The sequence below is a fragment of the Camelus dromedarius genome, chromosome 1 (assembly GCF_036321535.1).
Source record: "Camelus dromedarius isolate mCamDro1 chromosome 1, mCamDro1.pat, whole genome shotgun sequence".
NCBI lineage: Eukaryota > Metazoa > Chordata > Mammalia > Artiodactyla > Camelidae > Camelus > Camelus dromedarius.
In genome coordinates this window covers 64,516,837-64,542,727 of record NC_087436.1, presented here as the reverse complement: position 1 = coordinate 64,542,727, position 25,891 = coordinate 64,516,837, and the positions used below count along the sequence as shown (strand labels likewise).

The 25,891-nt window shown below is 34.6% G+C and overlaps 1 protein-coding gene across 14 annotated transcripts in view; it reads right to left on the bottom strand.

Moving 5' to 3' along the window:
- The window catches only part of ADGRL3 (adhesion G protein-coupled receptor L3), an 826,419-nt gene that overhangs the window by 309,299 nt on the left and 491,229 nt on the right, over positions 1-25,891 (bottom strand). For all 14 annotated transcript variants that reach the window (XM_064484960.1, XM_064484967.1, XM_064484927.1 and 11 more), the window contains exon 8: positions 3,496-3,576. In XM_064484960.1, coding sequence (XP_064341030.1) covers positions 3,496-3,576 — 81 coding nt within the window. The remainder of the gene's footprint in view (positions 1-3,495; positions 3,577-25,891) is intronic.

Below are 25,891 nucleotides of genomic sequence, written 5' to 3'. Positions count from 1 at the left end.
AAAGGACACTACTATATAATCTTGTGAAAAATTGTTAGAGATAGAATTCCAAATTATTTAAAGAAGCTAATTTATCTTATATTGCATACATTCAATTAAAAACTTGTAATACTCATGACAGATCCTCTCTATATATAGATATAGATATTTGTATGGGTCATTTGTGTAATTTGACTACATTATAAATATAAAAAATGTACAGTATAATTAAAAATAGTAAATGAAGATGAGGAGGTGATAGTTGGAAGTTCGAAGGAAATGTTTTGTAGTTTCAAAGTAATGATATTTCCAACTCTATACCATTTCCAATATTTGTTTTTAAATGAAATATTAGATAATTTTAAGGAAAAAAGCAAGTCTTCTGCAATGTTACTTCAGTGATTTATACAAACTTTTATTTATCTAATAAATGTCCTTATTTTTTTGAAAATTGCAGGACTGTGGCACACGAGCTAATAACTATAACTGCAATTGTATTAATCACAGACCGTTTAGAAGGGTCTTTGGGTCACTGCATGTAGAGGAACAATGTGAGAACTACAAGTTAACAAGACAATCATTCTAACATAGAGAGCACAATTGGAGGCAAATATCAAGCAGGGATCATTGTTGGATTCTAGTGACTCATTTTTCACAGGTCAATACCATGACTACTTTTACTAAGATGGTATTTTAAAACAAAGCTCGTGATAATGCCTACCTGCCTACTAACTCTTTAGGGTCTAGTTTTATGTCAGGTATTTGCCAGGAACTTGACACTAACTATTTCACTTAATCATCCCTATAAACATGCCAGGGTGACATTATCCTTGTTTTACAGGTGACAGACAGAAGCTGCTTCAGGTCATTCAGGGCTGCCTGGCTGCCTGGCAGGCCTTCCTTCCCATATGCCACAGCCGCAAACCTGCAAGTACATAGTAACAGCCACATTTTATCTAGGGCCTACCAGATGCCAGACTCTATATTATCCCTAATCCTCACAAAAACACTGTGGAGTTCTTATTTCTGATCTTCTGTGTAGTAGTTAAGGAAACTAAAGGTAAGAAAGGTCTAGAACTCCCCAGTTTAAGTTTATTGGCTCTAAAGCCCTTCATTTTATCATTCAGTGTTTGTCTTATTTCATTCTAAATTTATTTTACTCTTTGTCTGCCTAGCTATGGTTGGTTGAAATGGCCCAAATTCCTCTCCTTCCTGTATCCATGGTCCTCTGGATTGTGGTTCCTCCATCAAGAGATGGAGTCTATTTCTTAAGTCTGGAGTTGGCTGTGTGATTGGCTTTGGCTAATGGGACACAGCAAACAAGACACAGGCAGAGTCTTGAACAATATTTGAACTTTGGGATGTTCCTATTTATTGCTAGGAATCCTGTCACAATGGGAATGAGCAGGGGCTAGTGGGCTGGAAGGTGACAGCCATATGGCCATCACCCCAGATGACATCAAGGTGACTACCAACCAAACATGTAAGTGAGTTTCCTCCCCTGAAAAATCCATCAGCCTGCTTAACTACTAAACATCCAACCTCAGTCAAGTCACCACAGATGCAATTCAATGAATTCTGAGAACTATAAAAATGTTTCTTGTTTTAAGCCACTGACTTTTAGAGTAGATTACTACACTATCCTATCCATGATTGTACAGTACTCTTTCCAAATCATACTGGGATCACGTGAAGAATTAAATTAAAGCCATCAATTTGCATAAATCTTTGACAGGAACAACATTCTACTAAGCATTAACATGTCTAAAACAAAGCATCCATTTAAAATTCATCTATTCCTCATGATGAGGAATTATGTCATAAGCATCCAAGCAGTTAATCAATATAGAAATCTTAGAAGCATTTCTGCTCTTTCCCCTGTATCTGTTCAGTCAATGCCACATCTCTTCAAAATATTTCTCAGGCCCTGACATTGCTGCCAACACACTTCTAACTAATTTCCCACTCTTCTTTTACCTGGATTACTGAAACAGCTTCCCTCTGCCAATCTCTCATCATCTACACTGACTTCAGAGGTATTTTTCTCATATCAAGAACTGATAATGTTATGATGTAATACTCTACTAACTTGGGAAAATTTTTTTAAAAATTAAAAATATTTCATGATTTTTTCTGAGGATAAAATACAAACTCCTTGGCATGTGATACAGAATCTTCCACAATCTACCTCATTACATCTTTCCAGTCTCTTCCTCTAGAACTACGCCCATTTTACTGCGCACCCAGCACATTTCCTGAAAAATACCACAACCTTCATATAACCATAGTTTTTTCTGCTTCCTCTTTGTGAGATTCTCTAACTGTCCCTGCTGTTTTCTTCTTGGAAAATGAGGATGCATCCTTCAGAATCTAGGCTGTCACCTTCACTTTCAGTCACTTAGACAGAAATCATTGTGAGTTCCTATTATGGGCCAAGCACAGACCAGTGGCTGGAGGAGAAATAATAATTATAGCCCTCTTTGCCCTCAAGGACATTACAGAAGAGAAAAGGAAACAAGCACACTAAAAAATAAAATGCAATGTTTTAGGTGTAATCACTGAGGCAAGCACCGGAGATATTTGGAGGATAGAAGCGTGCACTTAGCTCCTGTCTAGTACATAGTCTAGGAAGGCTTAATGGAGGAACTGAAGATAAGCAGAGCGTTGAAACACTGGCAGAAACTTATTGGGTAGAAAAGGTAAGAGACTCCTGGAAGAGGAAATAGCATGTACAGAAAACATGCTCATGGAAGTCAGATATAATAGCTTTTAAAGAAAATATACTGTATTACTTTAAACCAAAAAATTAACTAAATTTAATCAAATTTAAATTAGGGTATTTGGTATTTATAAAATCAAAAGTCGTGTCTACTTTACATCACTCTGAACATTACAAAACATTTAAAAAATCACTATTTTTTAAAGTAGAAAGATACATTCTATATTTAGATTATGAGATAATAAATGTTACTTTTAACTCCTATTTTGTATGACTGGCTATTTTTAAAAATCTTTACACAGATGGCATCAATTTAAATATATAACTTTAATCTATATATTTTAAAGCTAAATTATCGTATCAATACTAAAATGACTTTTAAATAGAATAACAATATAATATAAAATATCACTCTGCAAGGAAATTGTCAGTGTGACTTAGATTTAGATATTTCAATTTATTTTAAAAAATAAAATAAAAGGATAGTAGTAGAAGACAGTTCCAATAAAAAAAGGAATGATTATCTGGTCATCTCTAAATCTAGGCTGATTTTCAACTAGTCTTCCACTGTGGATCCCTATTTCTTCTGTTGGTTTACCAACATTTCTCAGAACAACATTTCCCATCTTAGTTTATAAAGAAGACTTACTCTTTCTGTTATCATAGTCCTGACATACCATTTTCCTCCTGTTTTGTAAACAGGCAGTGCATTGTAAAATACACATTTATCAAGGCCTTCATCAAGGAATGAATAGAGTTTCTTTTCCTTTAAGTAAAAAAAGAAAACAACAACTCACCTCTAACAGGGGGTCTTTCTAGCTCAGAGTCAAGGTGAATTGGTGGAGAGATGTACGATACCTGTCCATGATGTGCCTGCCCTGTGGACCCAAAAATAAATGTTAAGAAGACATTATGTCTTTTACTTTTTTTTTTATGATGTCACATCATCTCTCTCCACGCTGAATTAATAGCCATTACAGAGTGCAGGCAGATCTATCCAAACATAGAATCATTGTGTGCCATCTAAACATCAACCAATTAAATCAGTCCTCAAACCATCTAGTTTTGTTGTTGCTGTTGTTAAATCACAAATTTATTGTAGAGTGAAACTTTAAGAAATACAATAAAAATGACTGACACGAAAAATGACGTGGAAAAATTAAAAACAAAGACATGCCAAATAAAAAACCTTGGTTTCATTGTCAGATTAAACAGCAATTAAGTACTCAATCAATTTACTTTAAGTGTTTGTAAACATTCTTCCTTTCTGCATTTACTTCACAGCAGATCAGTAATAAAGAATCTGCAGACTGTCCTCTACATCAGATAACGCTATGATTAGCACTTAGACAACTTTACGATCCTAATGAATTTACACTTTATTTTTATGATTTACTTTGCTTTTTAAGTATTTTTTACCTGTATTTGAAAAGAAAACTACTCCTATTGCTGATTATATTTGATGAAAAAATAGTAACTAACCACAATATAAAAAACAGGTAGATGGATTCATCCTCTGTTTTTTGCAAAGCACTTTGCCAGCACACATACATATCTGCAATAATACACTTTCTGTCTTATGAGTTAAAAAAGTGTTAAAATTGATTTGAAGGCCAAAATGCTGACTGCAAAAAAAAAAAAAAGCCAGCTTAAAAACAGATTTTCTAATGCTCAAAGTAGCTATATAGTTTGTATACCTATGATCCAGTAAGCAATTAGGATTTTGAGGCAAGAAAGCATAACTAGAGTTCAATTTCTAAACCTACTTTATATAAAAAGGTTTGGGTACAAGTAGAAAACACACTACCTTCTTTCTACAATGGGAATATGCAGTTATACTTTATACATTTACTATAGCAATTAACAGGGGTGTTAATCTCTTTTCCTAAACAAGGAAAGTTAATGACACATAGATTATGATAACAGTTAGAGTAACCTTCCCGTTTCAAGTAATATTCGACTTGTAATAAACTCTGCTGATTCCTCTTATGAGGCACATTTCAAATAATTAATATGGCTCCCTGTTGATAGTAGCTGCTGTTGCTCCCAGCATTTTTCTAGCTAACAGCAGACACAGTGGAGAGGCTGTAATACACAGAGCCCCTCATAATGGTAACTAAGAATATTGTGCATTCACTGGCCATGTTTCAGTGGAATACTAAAAGCACCATTACGAAAGAAGTTAAGACGGTGACTATGCATTGTTAGCAGTCCATGTGTAATATAGCTTATTAAAATCTTCAGATTATCTTAATTGCAAAAACACCTGATGTTTACCTATGTTGCAAACTTGGTTGCAAATGCATTTTTATTTTTAAGGTCCAGTGTCATTGCATTGCAAATGAATTGGTTTGAAACTTTATCAATCATGTAAAATGCAAATAAGAATCTTTCACTCTACACTGGTTGAAAAGAATCTCAGCATATAAAACAATATTGATTTCATGTCTAATCAAGGAACATGGCTTTCACCATATATAATAACCACTATGCATTCAAACATACATCATCTCCTTTTATGCAGCCAATATCACTATAAGAATTTAAAGGCAGGTATTATGCTAGTCTACATATTTTAAAATCAAAGAAACAAGCAGAGCTTATGTAACTAACTTGCAGCTAGTACATAGCAAGGCTAGCATTTGACTCCAAATTTGAAGTGCTTTCATCTGTCATAATATTTGTCTCAAAGAAGGTACACTAAACTTGCAAATAATGTGTATAGATTTAGTGATTAAACTCTGACAGGCAACTGCTTTTAGAACTGTCACCCCGACATTCAGAATGAAGTAAACAGTCCCTTTAAATGCCACACGTGTCTCTTTTCTTAGGATAAGCATGTAACTTCAAGAGTGTTCAACACAGATACTGTAGGCAGCACAGGACCAGTGTGCAGTCCCTTGAGGGGAATGGGGATATCAAAGAGCCAGTGGAATGGGGTGGGGAGGATTGGTAGTCACGTCCTGAACTTGGTGTGCAATCATTTCCATTCTCTCTCCAAGGAGAAATCCACCAAACTGCAGGAAGAGGTGTGGCAGGGAAAGTCACGGTGGTAAAAACTGACGCGGATTCTAAGTCTTAGAGAAAGGTGAGAAATGCAGTAATGGATTTCAATTTGGTGACTGAAATTTCTGACCCACAGGATAAAAACTAGGAATTATGGAGAATGTTGTTGATTGATTACACCAATCCAATCCTTAAAGATTTCTGCTTTACTTTAGATCAGTGGTATGCACACATTTATCTCCACAGAAATACATGAAGGGTAATAAAACCTACTTTAATAGGCACTATTTCTAACTAAGGCTAACTAACAAATAGATAAATATGAGGCAATAATTCTCAGGGCAGTAACTGCTCTTTATCAGGTTGGGCATATGGGAATATGGGGAAAGGTCTGCATAGTTTGAAAAAATACTCAGTGTCTCTCAAAGTTCCACCTTCTCCCCTTTAAGAATGACTGAAAAAGGAGTTTGGCCAAGATGGTGGAGTGGGAAGACCCTAAGCTCAGTTCCTCCCATGGGCATACCAAAATTACAACTACTTACAGAGCAAACTATTGACAGCCAAGACCGGAACCCAGCAGGAAAAATCTTCCACAACTCAAGATATAAAAAAGGAACCACGATGAGACCAGTAGAAGGGGTGGAGTCCTGGTATATAGTCAAGACCCATACCCCTGGGGGATGACCCACACGGGGGAGGATAATTACAACTACAGAGGTTCTCCCCAGGGAGTGAGGGGCCTGAGCCCCCATTCAGGCTCCCCAACCTGTACCGGGAAGACACACCTCCAGCACATTTGACTTTGAAGGCCAAAAGGGGCTTACTGTAGGGAGAGCAAGAGGGCTGTGGGAAATAGAGACTCCACTTTTAATGAGCATATAAGATCTCACATGCTCCAGGACCCAGGGCAGAAGGAGTAATTTGAAAGGAGCCTGGGTCAGACCCATCAGTTGACCTTGGAAAGCCTGCAGAAGAGGCTGGAGGCACCTGAAGCTCACCTTGGAGACACAGACATTGGTGGCAGCCATTTTTAGGAGCTTGTTCTACTATGTGGACACTGGTGTTGGTAAGTGCCATTTTGGAACCTTCCCTCTAGCCTATTAGCACTGAAACCTGGTCCCGCCCACCAACCTGTAGGTATCAGTACTGGAAGGCATCAGACAAGCAACCAACTGGGTGGGTACACAGCCCCACCTAGCAGCACACAGACAGCAAATAAAGAAAGAACATTATGAATAACTGCAAAATAATAGTAATAATAAACTCCAGTTAAAACCATAAATAACTTCCATAAACATTTCTCTTAAACTTTATGGTGAATAATGTTCAACAATAAAAAATATAATCAGTTCAAAAAGAGCATAGGGAGGTAAAAAGCATCACAAACACATATTTTTAAAATTCGGACACATTTTCCACCATAATTGTCTTCTACTAGTCTTGCCTGGTCCTTGTAACTGCAGCTTTATGTATCTAAATATGTGATGTGCTGTTTTTATTTTTGCCCTTACTTTTTCAAATTAAAAAGATACATACCTGCTCATTTTTCCTTCTGAATTTTATTGCATTCTTTTCTAATTTTTAAAGCAAAACAGTCATATTGAGATTTTATTAGAACTACATTACTTCCATAATTTTCAGAATAAACATCTAATATAGTTTGTCTTCATATGTTTTAAATGAATTGCCTTTTGTTTGAATTGCCTTTCAATAAATAGGAAAAAAAAATGTTTTTTGAAGTTTTCTATATTTTGGTTGTAAGGATATTTCATTGTTTAAGTATTCTATTTTCCCCATTTTGAATGAAATTTCTGAACTTGCTTGATATCTGTCATTAAACTTTTTTGACTGTTATTGTTGTAATTATTAGTTATTGACTCTGACTTTCCTACCTCCTTAGAGCTAGATATACTGAAAATAACACTTTAGTTATGTTCTGTGATCTTTGTTTCTTGTAAGAAATATATCCCCAGGTTAAAATTCATCTATATACTCTTGTTCTTAATTATTTTGTGTTGCAGAATTTAAATTTTAAAGATTGAATTTATAGGATATGCATTTTAGGTGCCACTAAAATTTCCTGGTGCTACTGTTCACCTGTCATTTTACCTTTAATTTCCTACAAACTAATTACCAAAGAAATAAGCACTGTTTACTGATAGATTTCAAAAATAATTACAAAGAATTAAAAAGGGGGAGGAAAAAAGTTTCTTGGTTTACTGCTTAGGAGTCTAGAAGAATAATGGCAATGTGGGAAGCTTATGAGTTAGATTTTATTCAAATTTTAGTCTAGGTGAATGATACATTTGCACAAAGATGTCACTGTATGTATTTGTATATGTACATATATCTACCTACATATGTTTACATTTATGTGAAATATCTATACTGATATGTAATTTACTTATCATACAATTTACCCATTTCAAGTATACAATTCAGTATTTTTAGTATATTTACAGATCTGTGCAACTTCTACCACAATCAACTTGAGACCATTAGAAATTGGAAGCCTGTTTACTAGCATAGCAGTCACTCTCCATTTCATTCCAACTCCAGTTCTAGGCAACTATTCATCTGCTTTTCATCTCTATAGATTTACCTGTTTGGTAAATTTCAGGTAAATAAAAAACATAGTCTTTTGTGCTCAACTTCCTTTATTCAATTTAATTTTTTCAGGTAGTACAAATCAGTACTTCATTCTTTTATGTTGCCAAATAATATTCCATTAAAAATACCATATTTTTTGTATCATTCATCAATTGATGGATTTTGAGGGTCATTTCCACCTTTTGACTATTATGAATAATGCTGCTATGAACCTTCCTATACAAGTTTTTGTGCAGACATAAGTTACATTTTTCTTGAATATATATACCTAAAAGTGGAATTACTGGGTCATATAGTAAACACTATGTAAAATTTTGAGAAACTGCCAGTCTGATTTCCAAAGAAGCTGTACCATTTTATTTTTCATTAGGAGTGTATGAGGGCTTCATAAAGACTTTTTTTTAAAGTTTTTTTTTGCTTGTTTGCTTTGTTTGTTTTTAGATGATGGTGTAGTTAAATCAGGATTGATGAGATTTTGAAATAATTAAGGTAACTGTGAAAATCTGGGAAGGGAACAATCTCCTCAAGTGAACACAGAAAGCTAAAGCAGAGGGTTTGGGTCAGGAGTTATATAGTTCATCCACATCAAGAAAGTAGGAGAAAAATGATCTAGGCTAAAAAACAAAAACAAAGGAAGAGCAGCTCACATTCTGAAGGGGCAATGTGTGAACTATCCAGTGTTAGGTATGCCAAAGAGGCAGAATTTTTAAGAGTTCTTGCCAGTAGAATCCAGCATTATTGCAAAACCCAAAGGCCATTACAGATTTTGGAAAAGCCATTATTTTTCTATCTTCAATCTCTTTTTGAACTTTTATTTAATTTCTATTTCACTGAGGAATCCGGTGCAATTTCTACTAAAGTTCAAATATAGCAAAGGCTTGATCAGCATAAGGTACAGGAAAAGGCTTTTTTTTTCTCTTTCTACTGTCAATACTTTACTTGTACATCATAGCACAGAAATTAGAACCACAGAATTTGGAGAGAGAAAGATATTTGTTAGCTTATAGTCCCAAACTTACATTTTAGAATAAGGAACCTAAAATCTTGAGAAATTGGTGACTTTCAAAAGTCAAATCAAGGTGGTGTTTGTCAAGAATGACGTCTGAGGACAGTAAGAAAGGGCACGCAGCTAGCCTGCAGAAAACTGCCCTTGACCCTCTCTTACCTCTGAAGCCTTACCTAGCAAGTCGCTGTTTTCAAGGTGTGTGGGGCATGACTTTTCAAGTGTGTTGAGACATTAAAAGAGTTGAAAACTATTTATTTATAAAAATATGTACTTTTTCCCCATTGAGCCATGTCTAGAAAGCTTAGCATAACAGGTAAGATCACGCTTGGAAAACAGGACTGCCTGTGCTGGTATTCGAACTCTGCCACATTTCTGCCATAGAACTATTTAGGCATCTAAGTTATTAGCCAGCAAGTATGAAGCTGTTTAATTTCTATGTGCAACTGGTATACAGTAGAGTACTTAATTTTTAGCTATTATTAGTAATTCATTCTTTCATTCATCAACCAACATTCCTTGAGTGCCTACTACATGACAGGTGCCTTTTTAGGTTGTTGGCATACGCCACACAAGAAAATAAATGATAACCCGCACTCTTAAGTAGGGGAAGGCAGACAGTAAGCAATTAACACAATAAATGCATCAATAATATTATACACGTAAAATGCTGAGGGCATTGGAAACAAATTAGAACAGGTTAAAGGGTATTTGAGGTGGAAGCAGGGGGCAGGTTGAAATTTTAAATAGAGTGAAGCAGGGAAGGCCTAATTTAATTTCCATGAATAGCATCTGAAGGGTTCAAGAGAAGGCAGGAGATAGTATCAGACTTCTATGAGAAACTGTAAAAAGATAAAAGTATAAATAAGAGCCCAAATCTAATTCTAGTAATTAAGAATGAAAGAATGAAATGTGCTGGTATCAGATGCTTTTTCCTAATACATTTATTTCAAATTTTACACATAGTCATAGACCTATTAATAATGTCACCAATGACCAATGAGTAAAAAAAGGCATAAATAAAATACAGTGATATATAATTGGGAAAATGAACACAACTTTGCTCCTGAAGTAAAAATACATTTTATTACCATAAAGTCCCCACTGGTTTCTCCAGTTATACCACACTTCAACTCAAATTCTCCTCATTTTCTATACAGTACTGTAAACAACTTTAATAGTTTACGGCTCTCTAGGCAGATTTTATGCCTTCTTTTTTGTTTGTTTGCTTTAAATTTTCAACTTCTGATCTTGATTACTTCCTCTAGAGATATGACATCTCCCCTTTCTTAAAAACAATAAATAAATCTCATATTTTTGCTCATTGGATTTTTAATATCATCATTTTCCTTTTACAAGCTTTAGAATAATAGCAAGTTACATCTCTGTATGTCTCTGCCCTTCTACAATAATGATTCCATGTGGAATATGGGAACATATACTAATTACATTTAAGAATGGCATATGGAATTTTTCTAAGTTTTTCTAATACTCTGAAAGCAGCTACGCCTCCTCATAAAAAGTTTAATTTTTTGCTTGGAAATAATCTCAGCTATCTATAAAAAAAATACTAGAGGTCAACATGTTGTTTTGTGCTGATGAAAAACTGGGTGTGCCTAGCCTTACAACAGCTTGCTTTTTTGTCTTCAAATCCTAGTCCGACTATAACCATCTGACATTTAAAAAGTAAGCTTTCAGGTGAAGATATAAACACCAATCAAAAGTAATCATCAAAGAAAAGAGTTATAAAATTGCCAATACCTACCTTTTCACTCTGGTTTCCTTTTCTCACTTCATCTTATTACTCATCCTTATTTTCAGTGACTTTAGTAAAATATGAAGTAACAGAAAAACAACTACATGCTTGACTTATTGAGTATATGAAGTCACTGATGGAGGCACAAAGGTCACGGATGGTCTTCTCCCCAGTGGATATTACTTGCCATACAGAAAATGGATGGAGTAATTTGAAGCAAAGGTAACTTTCTTGAGTTTTGTGTGTGTGTGTGTGTGTATTTCATTCAGCAATTATTTCTTCAGTACCCACTCCCACTCTGTGGCCAGTATTACCAATACCACATGAGCAAGATAATATAATGCTCCAATGAGAGACTCAGCCTAGATGCAGGGTTCAGCAATTACAGTGAAGTATGATACGCACCTTGACAGAGGTGACAGAAAAGAGAGCAACAACAGCATCTAACTGAGGTAAGTGAAGAGAGGGGAGAGCAGGACCCGGGAGAAGAGAGACTGAGGGACCAGCAGGTGGTCGTCCAGTGACAGTGTGGTGGGCATGGGGCAGCAGAAGGGAGGATATGAAGGAAGCCTACAGATCAGATGAGTGAGAGGAATAGGGAGCAGGGAGTCACAAAGCAGGGTGGGCAGCAAAGATGATAAGAAATAATAAAACATTTCAAAAATGTACAAAAGAGAAAGGATAAAGAATACATGTATAGGGGAGCAGAATATGCCACCCCCAAATACGCCACTTTGGCATATTGATTATTTTGTATTAAAGTTACCTGAGAAACAGCTGGCGCAAAGAAGACACTGACCCTTCTTTGTCCCGCTGAAAGCAGGAAATAAATCTCCCAGGTGAAGGAGGGTAGAAAGCATCACTATCCCAGAGACAGATAATTTCAAGGCTGAGGAAGCTGCATAAACAGACCTTGTTACTTTTTTTACTATTTTACTACCCCAAGCCCAAACCCTTTTGTCTTACAGTTCTTCACAAATGTATTGCTTCTGTGTCTAAGAGGTATAAAGGCTTCCTGCTTTGGTCACTTCTTTAAGTCTTATACTTTACAGGGCTCCAGTACACATGAAATCAAATTTGTTTTTCTCCTGTTAATCTTTCTCAAGTCAATTTAATTATTAGTCCAAAGAGCCTAGATGGAAAGAAGGGAAAGGTTTTCTGCCTCTACACATGCCCATCACCCAGCTTCCACAACGGTCAATGTAGGGCTATACTGCTCCATCCTTCTCCGCCCATGCCTCTTCCACCATCGCAGAATATGGTGAAGTGAATCTCAAACACCATATACTTTCCTCCGTAAATTACATGAGTATATATCTATAAAATACGAGTTCTTTAAAACACAATACCATTATGATACCTAAAAATTAAGAAGATACATTGTGAAATGAATTTAATGTAAGATTCAATGAAGCAATTGTCAGGAAGAAATCAGTCAATCTAAAAAAAGTGAAACCTTTCAATCACACTGGCCTTAGTGCTGAAATTGTATTGGACTGAGGAATGTTTTATACTGATGATGAAATTCCAGGTGCTCACAGATATACAGGAGAATCTATTTAATAAAACCATACAAATGGTTTTCTTTCTTTCACAAGCTTAAGAAATAGACCTGGTAGTTAAAATGACAAACACTGAATTTTGGAAGCACTGCTTCAAAATTATTCCTTGAAGTATCAAAAACCTATTGTAGCAAGCATTACAACAATAAACTAGAAAGAGAATAGAAAAAAGAAAGATATCAGAGCATTTATCTTTCCTATACTTCGAGTTTTTTATAATCCTTCAAAAATAAAGAGGAATGACATTAGAAAACTGAAGATCACATGAATAAAAATGATTATTTTCTAAGAGCCTAATACTAAGAGGCACCATGTGAGGTAAATATTGCTTCCCATTTTAAAAACACAGTAACTAAAGCTTTTAAAGCTAAGTGCATTTTCAAAGGTTACACAACAGTGTGTGTGGGAATCAGGTTCCAAGTCCAGAGACCATGTTCTTATATAGCTCACTGCCCCCACATCCTATAAATACACCTACCGGGGTGGGGAGAGGCAAATATACTAACTTTCTGAAACATTAGAAATTTTTAGTTCTTCTTTTCCAGGCTAACCTAAAACAAAGTGTTTACATTACTAAAAGACTAAATTACAGAACAATCAGGATTCTAAAATTACTTTTCTCAAACAATGAGCAAAACATTATGTTCTACTTAATAAAAGGTTAAAAATATTAGCCTTCTTCTGGCAACTTTTTTTTTTAAATTTTATTTTAACAGAGGCATTAAAAATGGTAGGGTTCAATAATACAGCTCTCCTTTAATCACTGTGATTTCCAAAAGCTGGCAAAAAGAAAAAAGACCTTGGAAGCAGTCCTTCCCTGACACCCCCCACCCCCACTCACATCTCTGCTATTGTTTATCACCCTTGTACTTAGTGCATGTTTTGCACACAGTAGAATAAGGGGAATATATTTTACTACAGGAGTGGTTAATATTCAGGCCTATTTGATTGAGGATGTGAATGTTCAGGGTTGGGAGTTGTGAAAAGCTAGATTATAAAAAAAAAACATAGGCAAACGTAATGAGCAAAACTGTGATGTTAGCATGAACACAGGGGTCAATAATTTCAGTTGGTCAGTTGGCACAGGACATCCAAGAGGGTATCCATAAACCTCCTTCTCTGTCAGAGCGATTCTGATTTAGGAATTAAAGTTACCTCAGATATTTTGCTTACAGCTTATGGTAGATAGAACAATGGTCCTCCAAAGATGCCCACTTTCTAATTCCCAGAATCTGTGAACATGTTAACTTCTATGGCAGAAGCGACTTTGCAGACTTGCTTACAGTTGAGACGAGGAGATTATCCTATGTAGTGACAGCAGTTCTTAAAAGTCAAAAAGGGAGGCAGAAGAGTAAGTCAGAATGATGCAATGTGAGAAAGACTAGATAGCTACTGTTGCCTTTGAAGATGGAGGAAGGGGACCAGAGTCAAGGAACAGGGGCTGCTTCTATAAGCTGGAAAAGACAAGGACCCTTCCCAGAGTCTATATAAAGAACTGCTTCTAGCCTGGTGAGACCTGTGTCAAACTTCTGTTCTAGAGAAATGTAAAGTAATAAAGTAGCATTGTTTAAGCCTCTGTTTGTGGTAATTTGTCCCAGCAGTGACAGAAAACTAATATGCAACTCAATAACTGGTATTTATTTTAATTCTAAAAATACCCTGTTCTTATTAAGTATACTAATTATTTGAACATCTAATACATGGATATGGTACATTTTCAACTGGGACAAAATGATAGCATCTAATCAACCTGATGACTTCCCATAGGCAGTCTCTCTTTCCAGTATCTTGTATCTCTTTCTGGAGTTATTCTCCCCCCTTATAACACACGTACACACAACTGTAACATATATTTATTTTTTTTGAATTGTTTCCTTATCGAAACACATTGATATTCTGCATTTTGTCAAGCCTGCTCTAAAGTATAATTCTAGAACATCAGCTGTTTAACCACACCTTTCTAATGCATATAGATTCTTGTATCACATGATTAAGAATGTACCATGACCTAAAATATCACCAATGGCACAGATAACACGAAATTCCTTTAATCAGAAAGAGGAGACTATTTTTCAAGGAAATGTAGTAACTTGGTGATTGCAACTAAATGATAAGCATAAAACACAACTTTATATAATGAGATAGTTTACTAGGCAAAACAAAAATCAAAGAGATGAAATAGTTTCCTTAGAAATCATCTAGCCCAACTCCCGTAATTCAGAGGAGGAAACAGGTCTGGGCAAGACAGAATTCACTCAAGCTCGTGCTCTAGTTAAGGGCAGAGGGAGACATAGGATGATAGTTATAGGACTCATATCTATGTGTCCTTTTTGTATACTACTATTTCTTTATCTTTTTTTATTATTAAGATGTTATTTTTTGAGTATTTAAAAATTCACAGCAAATTTAAAAAGATACAGAGATTTCCTGTATTATGCTCTATCCCCATACAACTAAAGCCATTATCAGTGCCCTCAATCAGAGTGGTACATTTGTTACAACTGATGAATCTACACTGACACATCATAATCACCCAAAGTCCATATAATATTAAGGCTCACTCTTGGTGTTATATGGATTTGGATAAATGTATGACACGTGTCCATGATTATGGTATGATACTAGTATTTTCACCACATTACAAATTCTCTGTGCTCTGCTTATTCATCTCTTCTCCTCCTTTATTTCCCTAATTTTTTATGAGAGAAAATGTAGAAAGTGTAGAAACTTGGCTGGCTAGAAAAATAGGGCTAGCAATGGGGTATTAAAGGAAAATAAAGTTTTGTATAAAAGGGAGACTTAAAAGTCAATACACTTGTATGAAATTATCTAGGTCACAGATTTACTCTGAAAATGAAATTAATAGTGACAAAGATTACTAGTGTCTAGTACAGAATCAAGTTTCATTAAACATGAGTTTCTCTACCATTTCTACCCTTTTAATAAATGTTTCTTTTTGGGATATTTCATTGCTGTGTTGTGCATTTCTGACATCTTATTCATCAACAAACAAAAATGATAAATGTAAGTAATGAAAAACAACTTACTTTTTAAAAGTTTTTTTTTTTTATTACCCAATTTTTGGAGGGAGGAAATTAAGACATGAGAATTTTGGATCAACCTGGGATCATTCTTTGTCACGTTTGCTGACACACAATCTGATTGGGTACGGGATATTAAAATGTGGGCAGCTTGGATACTGACTCAAAATTTCTGTTATGTATCAGCTGCATTTCTTGATATTCAGATACTTCATGGCATTTTAAGAATATAATGAATATTCTGCACAGGATTGTAATAAAAAGTATATATGATCTTCTTGATGATATATCTTTGTTCAAAGTGAGTCATTTTAAAATTGTATATTTTTAAAATAAATTATCAATTGTTAGTTTTATACCAGTTATTCATCCTGGAACTTGCAAAGACTGGGTAAAATAACTCTTTAACCTAAATAACAGCAAAAGAGAAAGGAACAGTGAATGAGCTTTCATTAATTCCCTCAATTAGTCATTTATTCATTAGGATGATATTTAATGAATGCCTACTAAGTGACTGATACCAGGTGCTGGAAATAAATAAGTGAACTACTTATTCTTGGAATTTACAATTAGAGATACAAAATTATGGGATATAGTTAAAAAACCCATTTGCTAAAGTTAAAGGGATCCCAATAAATATGTATGTGACTCAGAGTAGGTTTTCAATAAATAATTATTTTTTGTCTATAAGAAAGACAAAAATAACTTTAATTACTAAAGAGTAAAATCTCCTTGGGTGACTCAGGAAAGTCCAGCAGAGAAACCAGCACAAGGTGGGTACTATGACTCTGTAAGACTGAAGTTATTTGTCATGTCTGCTCTCCTAATTATCTTGTGATATTTGGAAATATGATTTACCATATTATAAAGTGCTCTTGAAGAGAGAAAAAAAAAAGATGAGGAGTTCCCATGGGTTTCTTATTTATGGCAAAAATGCATAAAGGGCATAGTTTATTAATTTATTGAATCCACAAAAATACTTACAATTAAATTCACCTATCAAAACAATATCAAAAGAACGTATCAACTATTTAACCTTTTCAACATGCAGCCTATATATCAAATTCCAAGAAAACAAAAAGGGTGAAATAGGCTTTATACTCATTTTCTGTTATAAAAGTTTATAAAATACTCAAAAATTTGTGTTCTCCAGAAATTGTGTGCTATGTCGAAAAATGTGAATAGCAAGTATGTGCATATATTTATATTTACAGTTACACGCACGTTCGTGCAAAGACATACATTTTGGCTACCCTCAATGTTTTCTAGGATTTCTTAAACTTGTTTTAACATTTGCTACAACTTTATAAATAATAAAACTGAACCGCCCTTTCACTTCTCTAACCTGCCTTTATTGGAAGAGTAAGCCAAATGAATACATTTGGTGACGACTTTACACAGGACAACTCAGATACTCAACTCCGTGAGAGATGGAAGCCCAAGAACTCCTGATTCTGTGTCTTCTCTTCCAACCTAGGACCCACTCAAATGTCTTAGTCACTGTGAGAATTCAAGGCATTTCTGGTGAAAATTCACATCATTGACACAAGACAAATTAAGACAAATGTTAAAATTGCTACACTTCAAATCATAAACAAGGTAAATAGTAAAACTGGGAAAATTTCTTTCACAAATGGAAATAAATTCATAGTGCAACTAATTTTCATTAATTGAGAAGTGTTATACATTTTATAACTATGTTAACTCTCTCAGCATATCCATTTCAACTGGCAATTCCCCCAATACAGACTTTAACCCAGTGCATTTATGTAAAGTAGTTATTTTAAGAAATACTCTTCTAAAGTACTTTTATTAGTTTTATTTTCCCCAATATAATTATTAAGGAGGTGGCAATTACATTATTATGATAAACTGTAAAAAACTTAGATAAATTGGCACCATATTTCTATTATTTATCTGTATATAATGGAACTGAAAATAGTTGATGCCATAAAGGAAAAGACTGAAATTATGTGTTTAGGATAAAAGGTTATGGTGCCTGAAAAGTGGTATTAGAATTACTTCAAAGGAGAATTCGCAGGTGAAAATGTGCTTCTAGAACCACAGAAGCCAAGCAGCAAAGGGGAAAAGTATAGACCAGGGTCTTCACAACAAAGAGGTTTGTTCCCTAGAGCACAGAGCCAGGAAGCTGGCCTGCTGTGTTTATGTTTTTAAAGTTTTGCTTCAAAGACTTTCCTAGCATGCTAAGAAAAACATAGTATGTTAAATTTTCTTGTCCTCCCTGCCCATAGATCAGAAAACATCCACTGCAACACTAACTCAAAAAGAGGAATGGTAAAGCATGTTAATGGTACCTGAAACAAGGTTCACAGGTAGATGGCAAAAAAATGCTAACCCCTTGCTTTGAGCCCCCACCCTCAAGGAAGGGTCCAGGATACGGAAATGGTCCTGGATTTTACTGAATAAATGTGATCAATGGAGAAGTGTGACAACAGATCTCAAAGTTAAAGCTACTCATCATGTGTTACTCTCAAATGAAGCCCATTAGGCATTTTTCCTTTCAGTAAATCTTAGAGAAGGTATATCTATAGAAGAATCAGAAGGAGATCTTTGGGTAATACAGTCATAGCAAACTAAATGTGCCTCAACTTACTTCAGAGACAAGTAGAAAAATTCAAATATATTCATTATAGGTCCAGCGTTCAAGGAAGTTCTTTATGTTTATAATGATATAGTTAGGCAAGATAATGAAGACTCAGAGGAGATTTTTTACGATATATACACGGTTCATTTATGAAATTAACTTTTTTTTTCAAAGAAAAGGGACAGGGAGATGTGTATCTTCCCCACAATCAGGGCAGATCCCTTCTTTCTTTTCATCAGTCCATGTGATCTGTGAGAGGATCTCTCATTAAGACAGCCCAGCAGGACCTGCCAGCATGTTCACTTAGTTGACAGAGATCAATATATACCCCAAAAGACCTGAACTGGGAAAATTACATGCAAAGGAATTATATGCATAGACTTACAAAAGTGGGATCAGAGTGACCCAAGCACAATAGAACAAGATTGGCACAAAGAGAAATAAAAGGATATTGATATTCTCTCAGGATGACGACAGTGAATTTTACCACCTAATTCTTTTCAATAAACTCTAAAATATATCATAGCATAGAATGAAACTGCCTGTAGTGAAATTTTGACAACTCCCCTCTGTGTGCTAAAATGCTGTCAGCTGAAAAATTTGAACTCTTTGTGCAAATTGTTCATTTCTGACAGATTTACCCTACTTTTATGTTTGTAGTCTTAATCAAAGAAATTTGGAAAAGTTAGAATTTAGCTTTACTCTCAAAGAATAGCAAGCACCATTAGTATAATTTGGAGGTACTAGGCATTTATATTATAGTTATCTATAAAGAGTAGAAATTATCATAGAAGTGAAAATATTTATAAAATAACATAAGTATAGAGTTTGATTTTAATATATGATATATTACATTTTAATAGAAATACCTTTTTCACAGTTATGCCATATTATTTCATGGTTTTACACTTTCTCTTTAAGAGACAGATATAATATATTCACATTTCTAAAATGGTCATCCTATTTCATTATTACAACTTAATATATGATTAAATGAATCTCTTAGCTTCTATTATGTCTCAATTTTGGTGAAAAATTTGCATAATATAGTCTTATTTTTTCCCTCTAGACTTTAAGGAAACATCTGATAAGCATGCCTCAAGTGAGATTATAGTTTTGATTCTTATTCGTAAAGGATTTTAAGATTTATATTTGGGGAAACAAACAGAAGCAATAAACACGACTCGAAATACATGCTTATTAAAAAAAAGCTCTACTAGTATAAATTAAAATGGTTGTTTGTTGTGAGAATTATATGTCTATTTTCTTTGTTTCCTTTGTTTCAGGATATATATGGCTTTCAAAATTAATCCTGCTCTAAATACATTCAATAGGGCTGACCCTCTCTGATACCTCTAAAATCTGAGAGGTGAGTTTATCACCCAGGTTGGGTCACTCAAAGGGTCCTGTCAGAAGACCGTCTCAGATTTTCCCCTGGAACTTGCTAGTGCTAACAGGGAGAAGGACTGCTCCAATGGGAACCTAAGCTTCATGAAAAACATAAGCCTGAAGTTGCCAGTGATCATCTTGTTGCCATGTGCAAGAACTGTATCTGAAAAAGATGCCAAGCAGAAGCAGAGTTCAGGGACCGTTTGAGATAGAGCCTTGATGGAACACAACACCTCCTTGTAGGTTGTAAGCGAGCCTCACTCTGGAAATTCAATTATCTGAGACATCTAATTCCTTCTCTTAGTTTTAGCCAATTTGAGTTGGGTTTTTCTCACTTTAAAACAAAAGCAGCTTGTGTGTCCAGACATGTGCTTGTGTATCTGAGAAGCAGAAGTATTTTCTTCCTTTAATAAGTGTACACTATAAAAGGAGGCTGATCATTTTAGCTTATTTCCCTTGACCACTAAAAAATTTACTAAAATAGTTTCACTTCAATTAATTCAGCTGCATGTCACTCAACTAACACCACTTTTTTTTCAACTTTACTTTCTGTGCTACAGTCTTCAGTATAACATTGAATGGAATTGTAAAAACAGGCACACCTGTCTTATTCCTAATATTGAAGGGGAAACATTGTTTCACTATTAAATTTGATATCTGCTTTAAGCTTTTTTAACTTGCTCTTTATCATGTTAACAAACTCCCTTTTATTTCTAGTATGCTAAGAGTTATTTTCATGAATGGATGTTGAGTTCTATCAAACTATTTTCCAGCATCTACTGACAATATTTTTTTCTTAGATCTGTTAATGTAGAGAATAAGATTGATTTTTCTAATGCTTTTTAAAAACCTGGCATTTCTAAGATAAACACAACTTGGGTATGTTGTATTCCTTTTAGACATTGCTGGGTTGGCTTTGCTAATATTTTGTTTAAGACTGTTGTACACATGCCTCTGAATGAGATTCACCTGCAATTTCCTGTCTTGTTTTGTCCACATTAGGTTTTACATCAGCCTTATAAGGTGAGTTGAGAAATAGTCCCTCTATTAGTCTACTCTGGAATAGTTTCTATGAAATGAAATGATTTGTTCCTTGGATGTTTGGTTGGATTTCATGGTAAAGCCATCCAAGGCCTAGCGTTTTCTCTGTGGGAAGATCTTTAACTACTTGCCAGTTTTGTTAATGGTTAGATGAATTTTCATGTGTTCTGTTTCTTTTTGAATCAGTTTTAGTAAGCAATATTTTTCTAGGAATTTGTCCACTTCATATAAATTTTCAAATTAACTGGCATGCAAGGTTTCATACTATCTGTTTATTATCTCCTTAATCCTGGTAGATTTATACCCCTTTTCACTCCTCATATTGTTTAGTGGGGACAGCTCATTTTTTCTTGATCAATCTTGCCAAAGATCTGTCAATTTTATTACTCTTCCCAAACAACCAAATTTTGGTTTTTGTTCATCTTTTTAATTTAATGCTTACTTTTTATTACATTAATTTTAGCCTGAGTCTTCATATTTCCTTCTTTCCAGCTTCTTAGGGTTTATTTTGCTGTTCTTTTCCTATCATCTTCAGATGAATGTATCACTTACTGAGTTTTAACCTGTTTTTGTTTTGACATAATCATTTAAACCTAAAATGAACTAATTGCTGCTCTATCTGCATCGCACAAGTTTTGATAGTAGTATTTCACTAACACACCTTAATATATAACTTTTTGAGTGGGAATATTAAAAGGGCTAATATATGATTCTTTTTAAAATTACTCATCATCAGTGCTCCTAAAGGGCTTATTAATTAGCAATAATGGGGAGACAATAAATTTTAGACAGCAATAGCTACAAAAAAGGGAGAAATTTGTTGAATCTGTTCATATGTTTTGAGGGAAAAGCATGAAATCATTAAACTATTAAGGAGGATACTCATTTCTGGAAATTAACTATGTCAATATTCAACATGTTTAAAGTGCTGTTATATCTTACTGATGCATTTTAGGGACATTAGGCATTAATTAATTAATGCCCTTAACAAATCCTACTATGAGCTGTCTGTATTATATAGGAATGCTAGACTTGTTTCTGTCTCTCCCTTCAGTACAGAAGGAGCAATTGATGTCTTATACCATGATACCATGAGGCATCATAATAATTTTACTTTCCTCTTTTTTGTATTTCACTGCTACAGTGACTTAGAATGTGGCATAAAAGGTTCTGCTTGTAACAAGCTATGGTTTCAATGAAAGGATAATGCTTTTTTCACTTTATTCAACTACTCAACTTAGTTTCATGAAATGAATGTAAGATTCTATTTAAAGAAAGCTAGAGAATGAATATAATTCAAACCATTTCTTAATTTAATTCAAAATTTGTTCCATTTTATGATGTACATAAACCACTGTTTCTTATCATTAGTATTTTACATCAGATGCTGGTGCTGTACTTAAATTGCCTTGATGTTCTAAATGCCTGATGCTCAAAGAAATGTTATCTAAAAAAAAAAAAATCACATAAACCTTTCAAAAGCCATTATCCATAGCCTCCACTTTAGTGATGGCTTTACCAAGTACCCATCACTAACCTCATTTCTAAAAATAAGCATATTCTCAAGTAGATTATCTATGCAGAAGAGCATGAGGTCTTACCTACAGTTGTGAAGCCAGCAAAGCAATGTTGAATCTTGATGGCTGAATCATCCACAACTGAACATCAGGGGTGACACTGTGCTAACTCCATGGAAGATTTGAGGCTAGTGGACCTTCTTAAATATCTATTTAACTTGATCAAATTGAACAGTTAACTGTGTAGGACAGCAGATTTATCTCTATAAGCCAGGTGCTGAAGGAGAAGATCAGTACCGGAACATGGCTGAGGAAGTAAAAGCTGGCCACAAAAAAAGCAGTTGGACTCATATACCATAAAGTGTACTCTTAAAGGAAAAAATTAAGTTGTTACTCCAAAACAGTGTCATCACATTATCTGGACATGATACACATGGAGGGGGCACTTCTGTGTGTGTGTGTGTGTCTCTTGTTCTATGTTATTTATTTGCTAAGTTAGAAAATCCTCCTGAGGATTCCGCTTGATGACCTACAACTGGCTCTATTATTGAGAAGGCTCTAGAGGAGTTCAGTCCAAACCCAGCTGCTCACTGATAACCATTAAAATAAAATACATTATTAGAAAGTGACCGGAAATGTCCGAACAAGTACCTTCAGTTATATTTTAGGGTAATTCCAGGGGGATGTCTTGATTTTGGTGGGTTACCTATTAAAACAACATAAAAGATTTCTAGTTCTATTTTGAAACTTTGCTCCCAGTATTCTACCTCTGAGCCAGTTTATTTTCAACATATCGATGGCCAGTTATTAACTTTTTCTGACCATACCTGCATTTATCTCTGTTGAGGTTGGAAACTTTATGGATAGTATCCTTATCTAAATGACAATATATTAGCTATTTAACTTTAACAATGACATGGCTTCTAATATGCAGGTTGAACAAGAAAGAGAAAACTAATACACCCATTAAGAATTTAAAATTCATATACATGATAGTCAAATTTAATCTAAAAAGGAGTATGTGTTTTGGGGTTTTCCCCCAACAGCATGAATATCTGATTAAACATTTAGACTTTTTCTTGGTTTATCCTGAATATTTAACTCTGTGCTACATTCTCTGTTAAGTATTTTATAATCTCATTTTTATCTTTACAACAATCAATGAGGCAGTTGTTCTAGTTATGCCTGTTTAACAAATGAGGAAGCTAGGTCTCAGTTTAAATTGTTTTGTTTTTCACCATATACTCTGCCTCAAATATGTAGTAATTTCAGAGAAAATATGACCCCCAAATTAATACTAAGGGCTTTAATTTAGAAATACCTTTTGTAGGGTATTTAACATTCATATTGGTCTAAAATTAAACCGATGTTTTGAAATGTTCATCATTATGCACTATAAACTCTGAATATCCTTCTTAGATACCAGAGTCCTAACCAATACTCTGATTTTCTTCTGTTATAAATTTAACTTCCCTGTGGATGAAAAGCTTTCAAAAAACTGAAAGAAAGAAAATATCACCAAATTTCATTTGAATTGGTCATGTTAAGGGAAAAAAAAGGCAAGAACTTTTGAGAAATCTCTTTAATTCTTTGAAGGAGTGAAGGCGTGCTGTGTTTGAGAAGAAAAGGTAAAGCGAGCTACAGAGAAGAAAAAAGAAAAGCGAAGGTTATAAGTGCTGACCTTTAAAGACTCTAAAGAAAAAGGGAAAACAACCCCACCACAAAATCAAACTGTTTGATTACAAAACCCAAAATACAGTGCAAACTGGTTTCTTTTTCCCTTTGTTGCTTTTGAAATGTTTCCACTTTGTTAGAATGAAATTCATTAATGTTCAAAGTATTCTAAGTAAAATTTTAAGTCATGTCTGGTAAATAACAATAAACTAAAACAACAAACACAAAAAAGGAGATACATTTAGATTCAATTTGGAAAAACAGAGGTAAAAAAAAAATCAGTGAAGCTTTTTTCTGTCACAATAGATTTAATCAAGTGTTGTTATTAGGACAGGCACCTCTTTCATTAATTCATCAATAAATATTTATTTTATTAAATCCACGAAATGTGTTAAGCCAGTGATTCTCTAGCCATGTTTCCCTCAGAATCACCATCAGAGAATTTCCAAATTTCATAAGAGCTCTGACTTGTTTCTGATTTGATCCGTTTATCTTAAATTCAGGGAGACAGCCTTTCTATCTCCGCCAAGGATTTTTTTTGGTAATGAGACAGACACTGATGAGAGGAGAAAGTCCCTCAGCTATGCTAGAATGGAAAAAATTGAGTCTCCCTGTGAAGAAAGTAAGACGAGGCTTTGAAATGATCACAGCATTAAGAACCTGCCCTAAATGATCCCATTTCAAAGACAGAGACATGTAACCAAACTGTAAGTTTACAGTGTGTCAAGTGACGTAACAGACGTACAACGGCAATAAAAACAGGAAACAAGCACCTCTGTTTTGGGAGAAACATCACAGAGGAGATAATGCTTTAGGTGGCTCTTAAGGGGGCCCTGTTGACACTTATTTTCAGACCTCCTGTCTAGTTAGCTCCCTTTTCTTCTCAAGTGTCCCAGTTGGTTGATAAATTCTATGATCATCCCAGTCTTATATGGAGGAGTTTGCTTCCTGAGTAGAGAGAGACAGCATCAAGGTAGCAACATGTGCAGAGGTTAATTTGCATGAAATAGCACAGGGACACAGTCCATTGTGTTGGGCGCCAACTGTAAGGAGGAAGAAGTGGGATATGAGCTAAGGGATGGAGCAGGATCAGATTCTGGATATGCTTTCCAACATGGTTGCAGAATAATCTTTTGAGGGAATGAAATAAAGTGATCCTTTCTCAAAAAGTAGTAGTTCTTCTGAGTTTCCATCTGAACTTAGCATACTTCTAAAAAACAATGGAAGCCCCCATGAATAGTTGAAAAATGTTCCTTTGCAGAGGTTAGCTGATAAGCTGGAAAAATGACTCATATTTATCATGAGTAGCTGAAAAGTATTCATTTGCAGATGGTAGTTGATAAGCTGGAAAAGTGACTCATTTTCTTTATATTTCTATATTACTTTCAAAATTTGCATAATATATGTACTCTCTAGCCATAGTTAACCATGTATAAGTTCACAGGATTTCCTCAAGGTCACATATAAACTGAAAGGAATTAAACTCAAGAATTTTGATCAGTAGTTGCTCTCTAATTATTCTTGATCTGCTCTTTTTTTTTAAACTAAGTTGAGCTCAAACTGATTTTTTTTCATTTTTCTAGAAAATAGCTATTATTGTTTCTATTTGAGATACAGAAAAATCCAATGAATAGCTCTTCAATTTCTCCTCAGTGTCCTGACATAAAGCCATTCATGTAAAATGCATTTATTGCATAGGAATTTTTTGAGCTGCTTAGGCATGAAAAGAGGTTAAGAGATAAGTTATTCATGTGGAAGTAATTGTGAATGCAACAGCAATGAGTGACTTTCTTTAGAATAATTTGCGGTTAAGATCTATGCTCAAAATGGTCATTAGTTCACAAGCAAACATGACAGAAAACTGAAGGAGCCATCATCTAATGGTTTTCTTCATTTAGGCTCTATGACTTACAAATGAGCAAGTGCCTCTTAAACTCTGCTACCCTATTCTTCAAGTCAGTCAATCATCGCCAAGTGCATTTGAGTTCC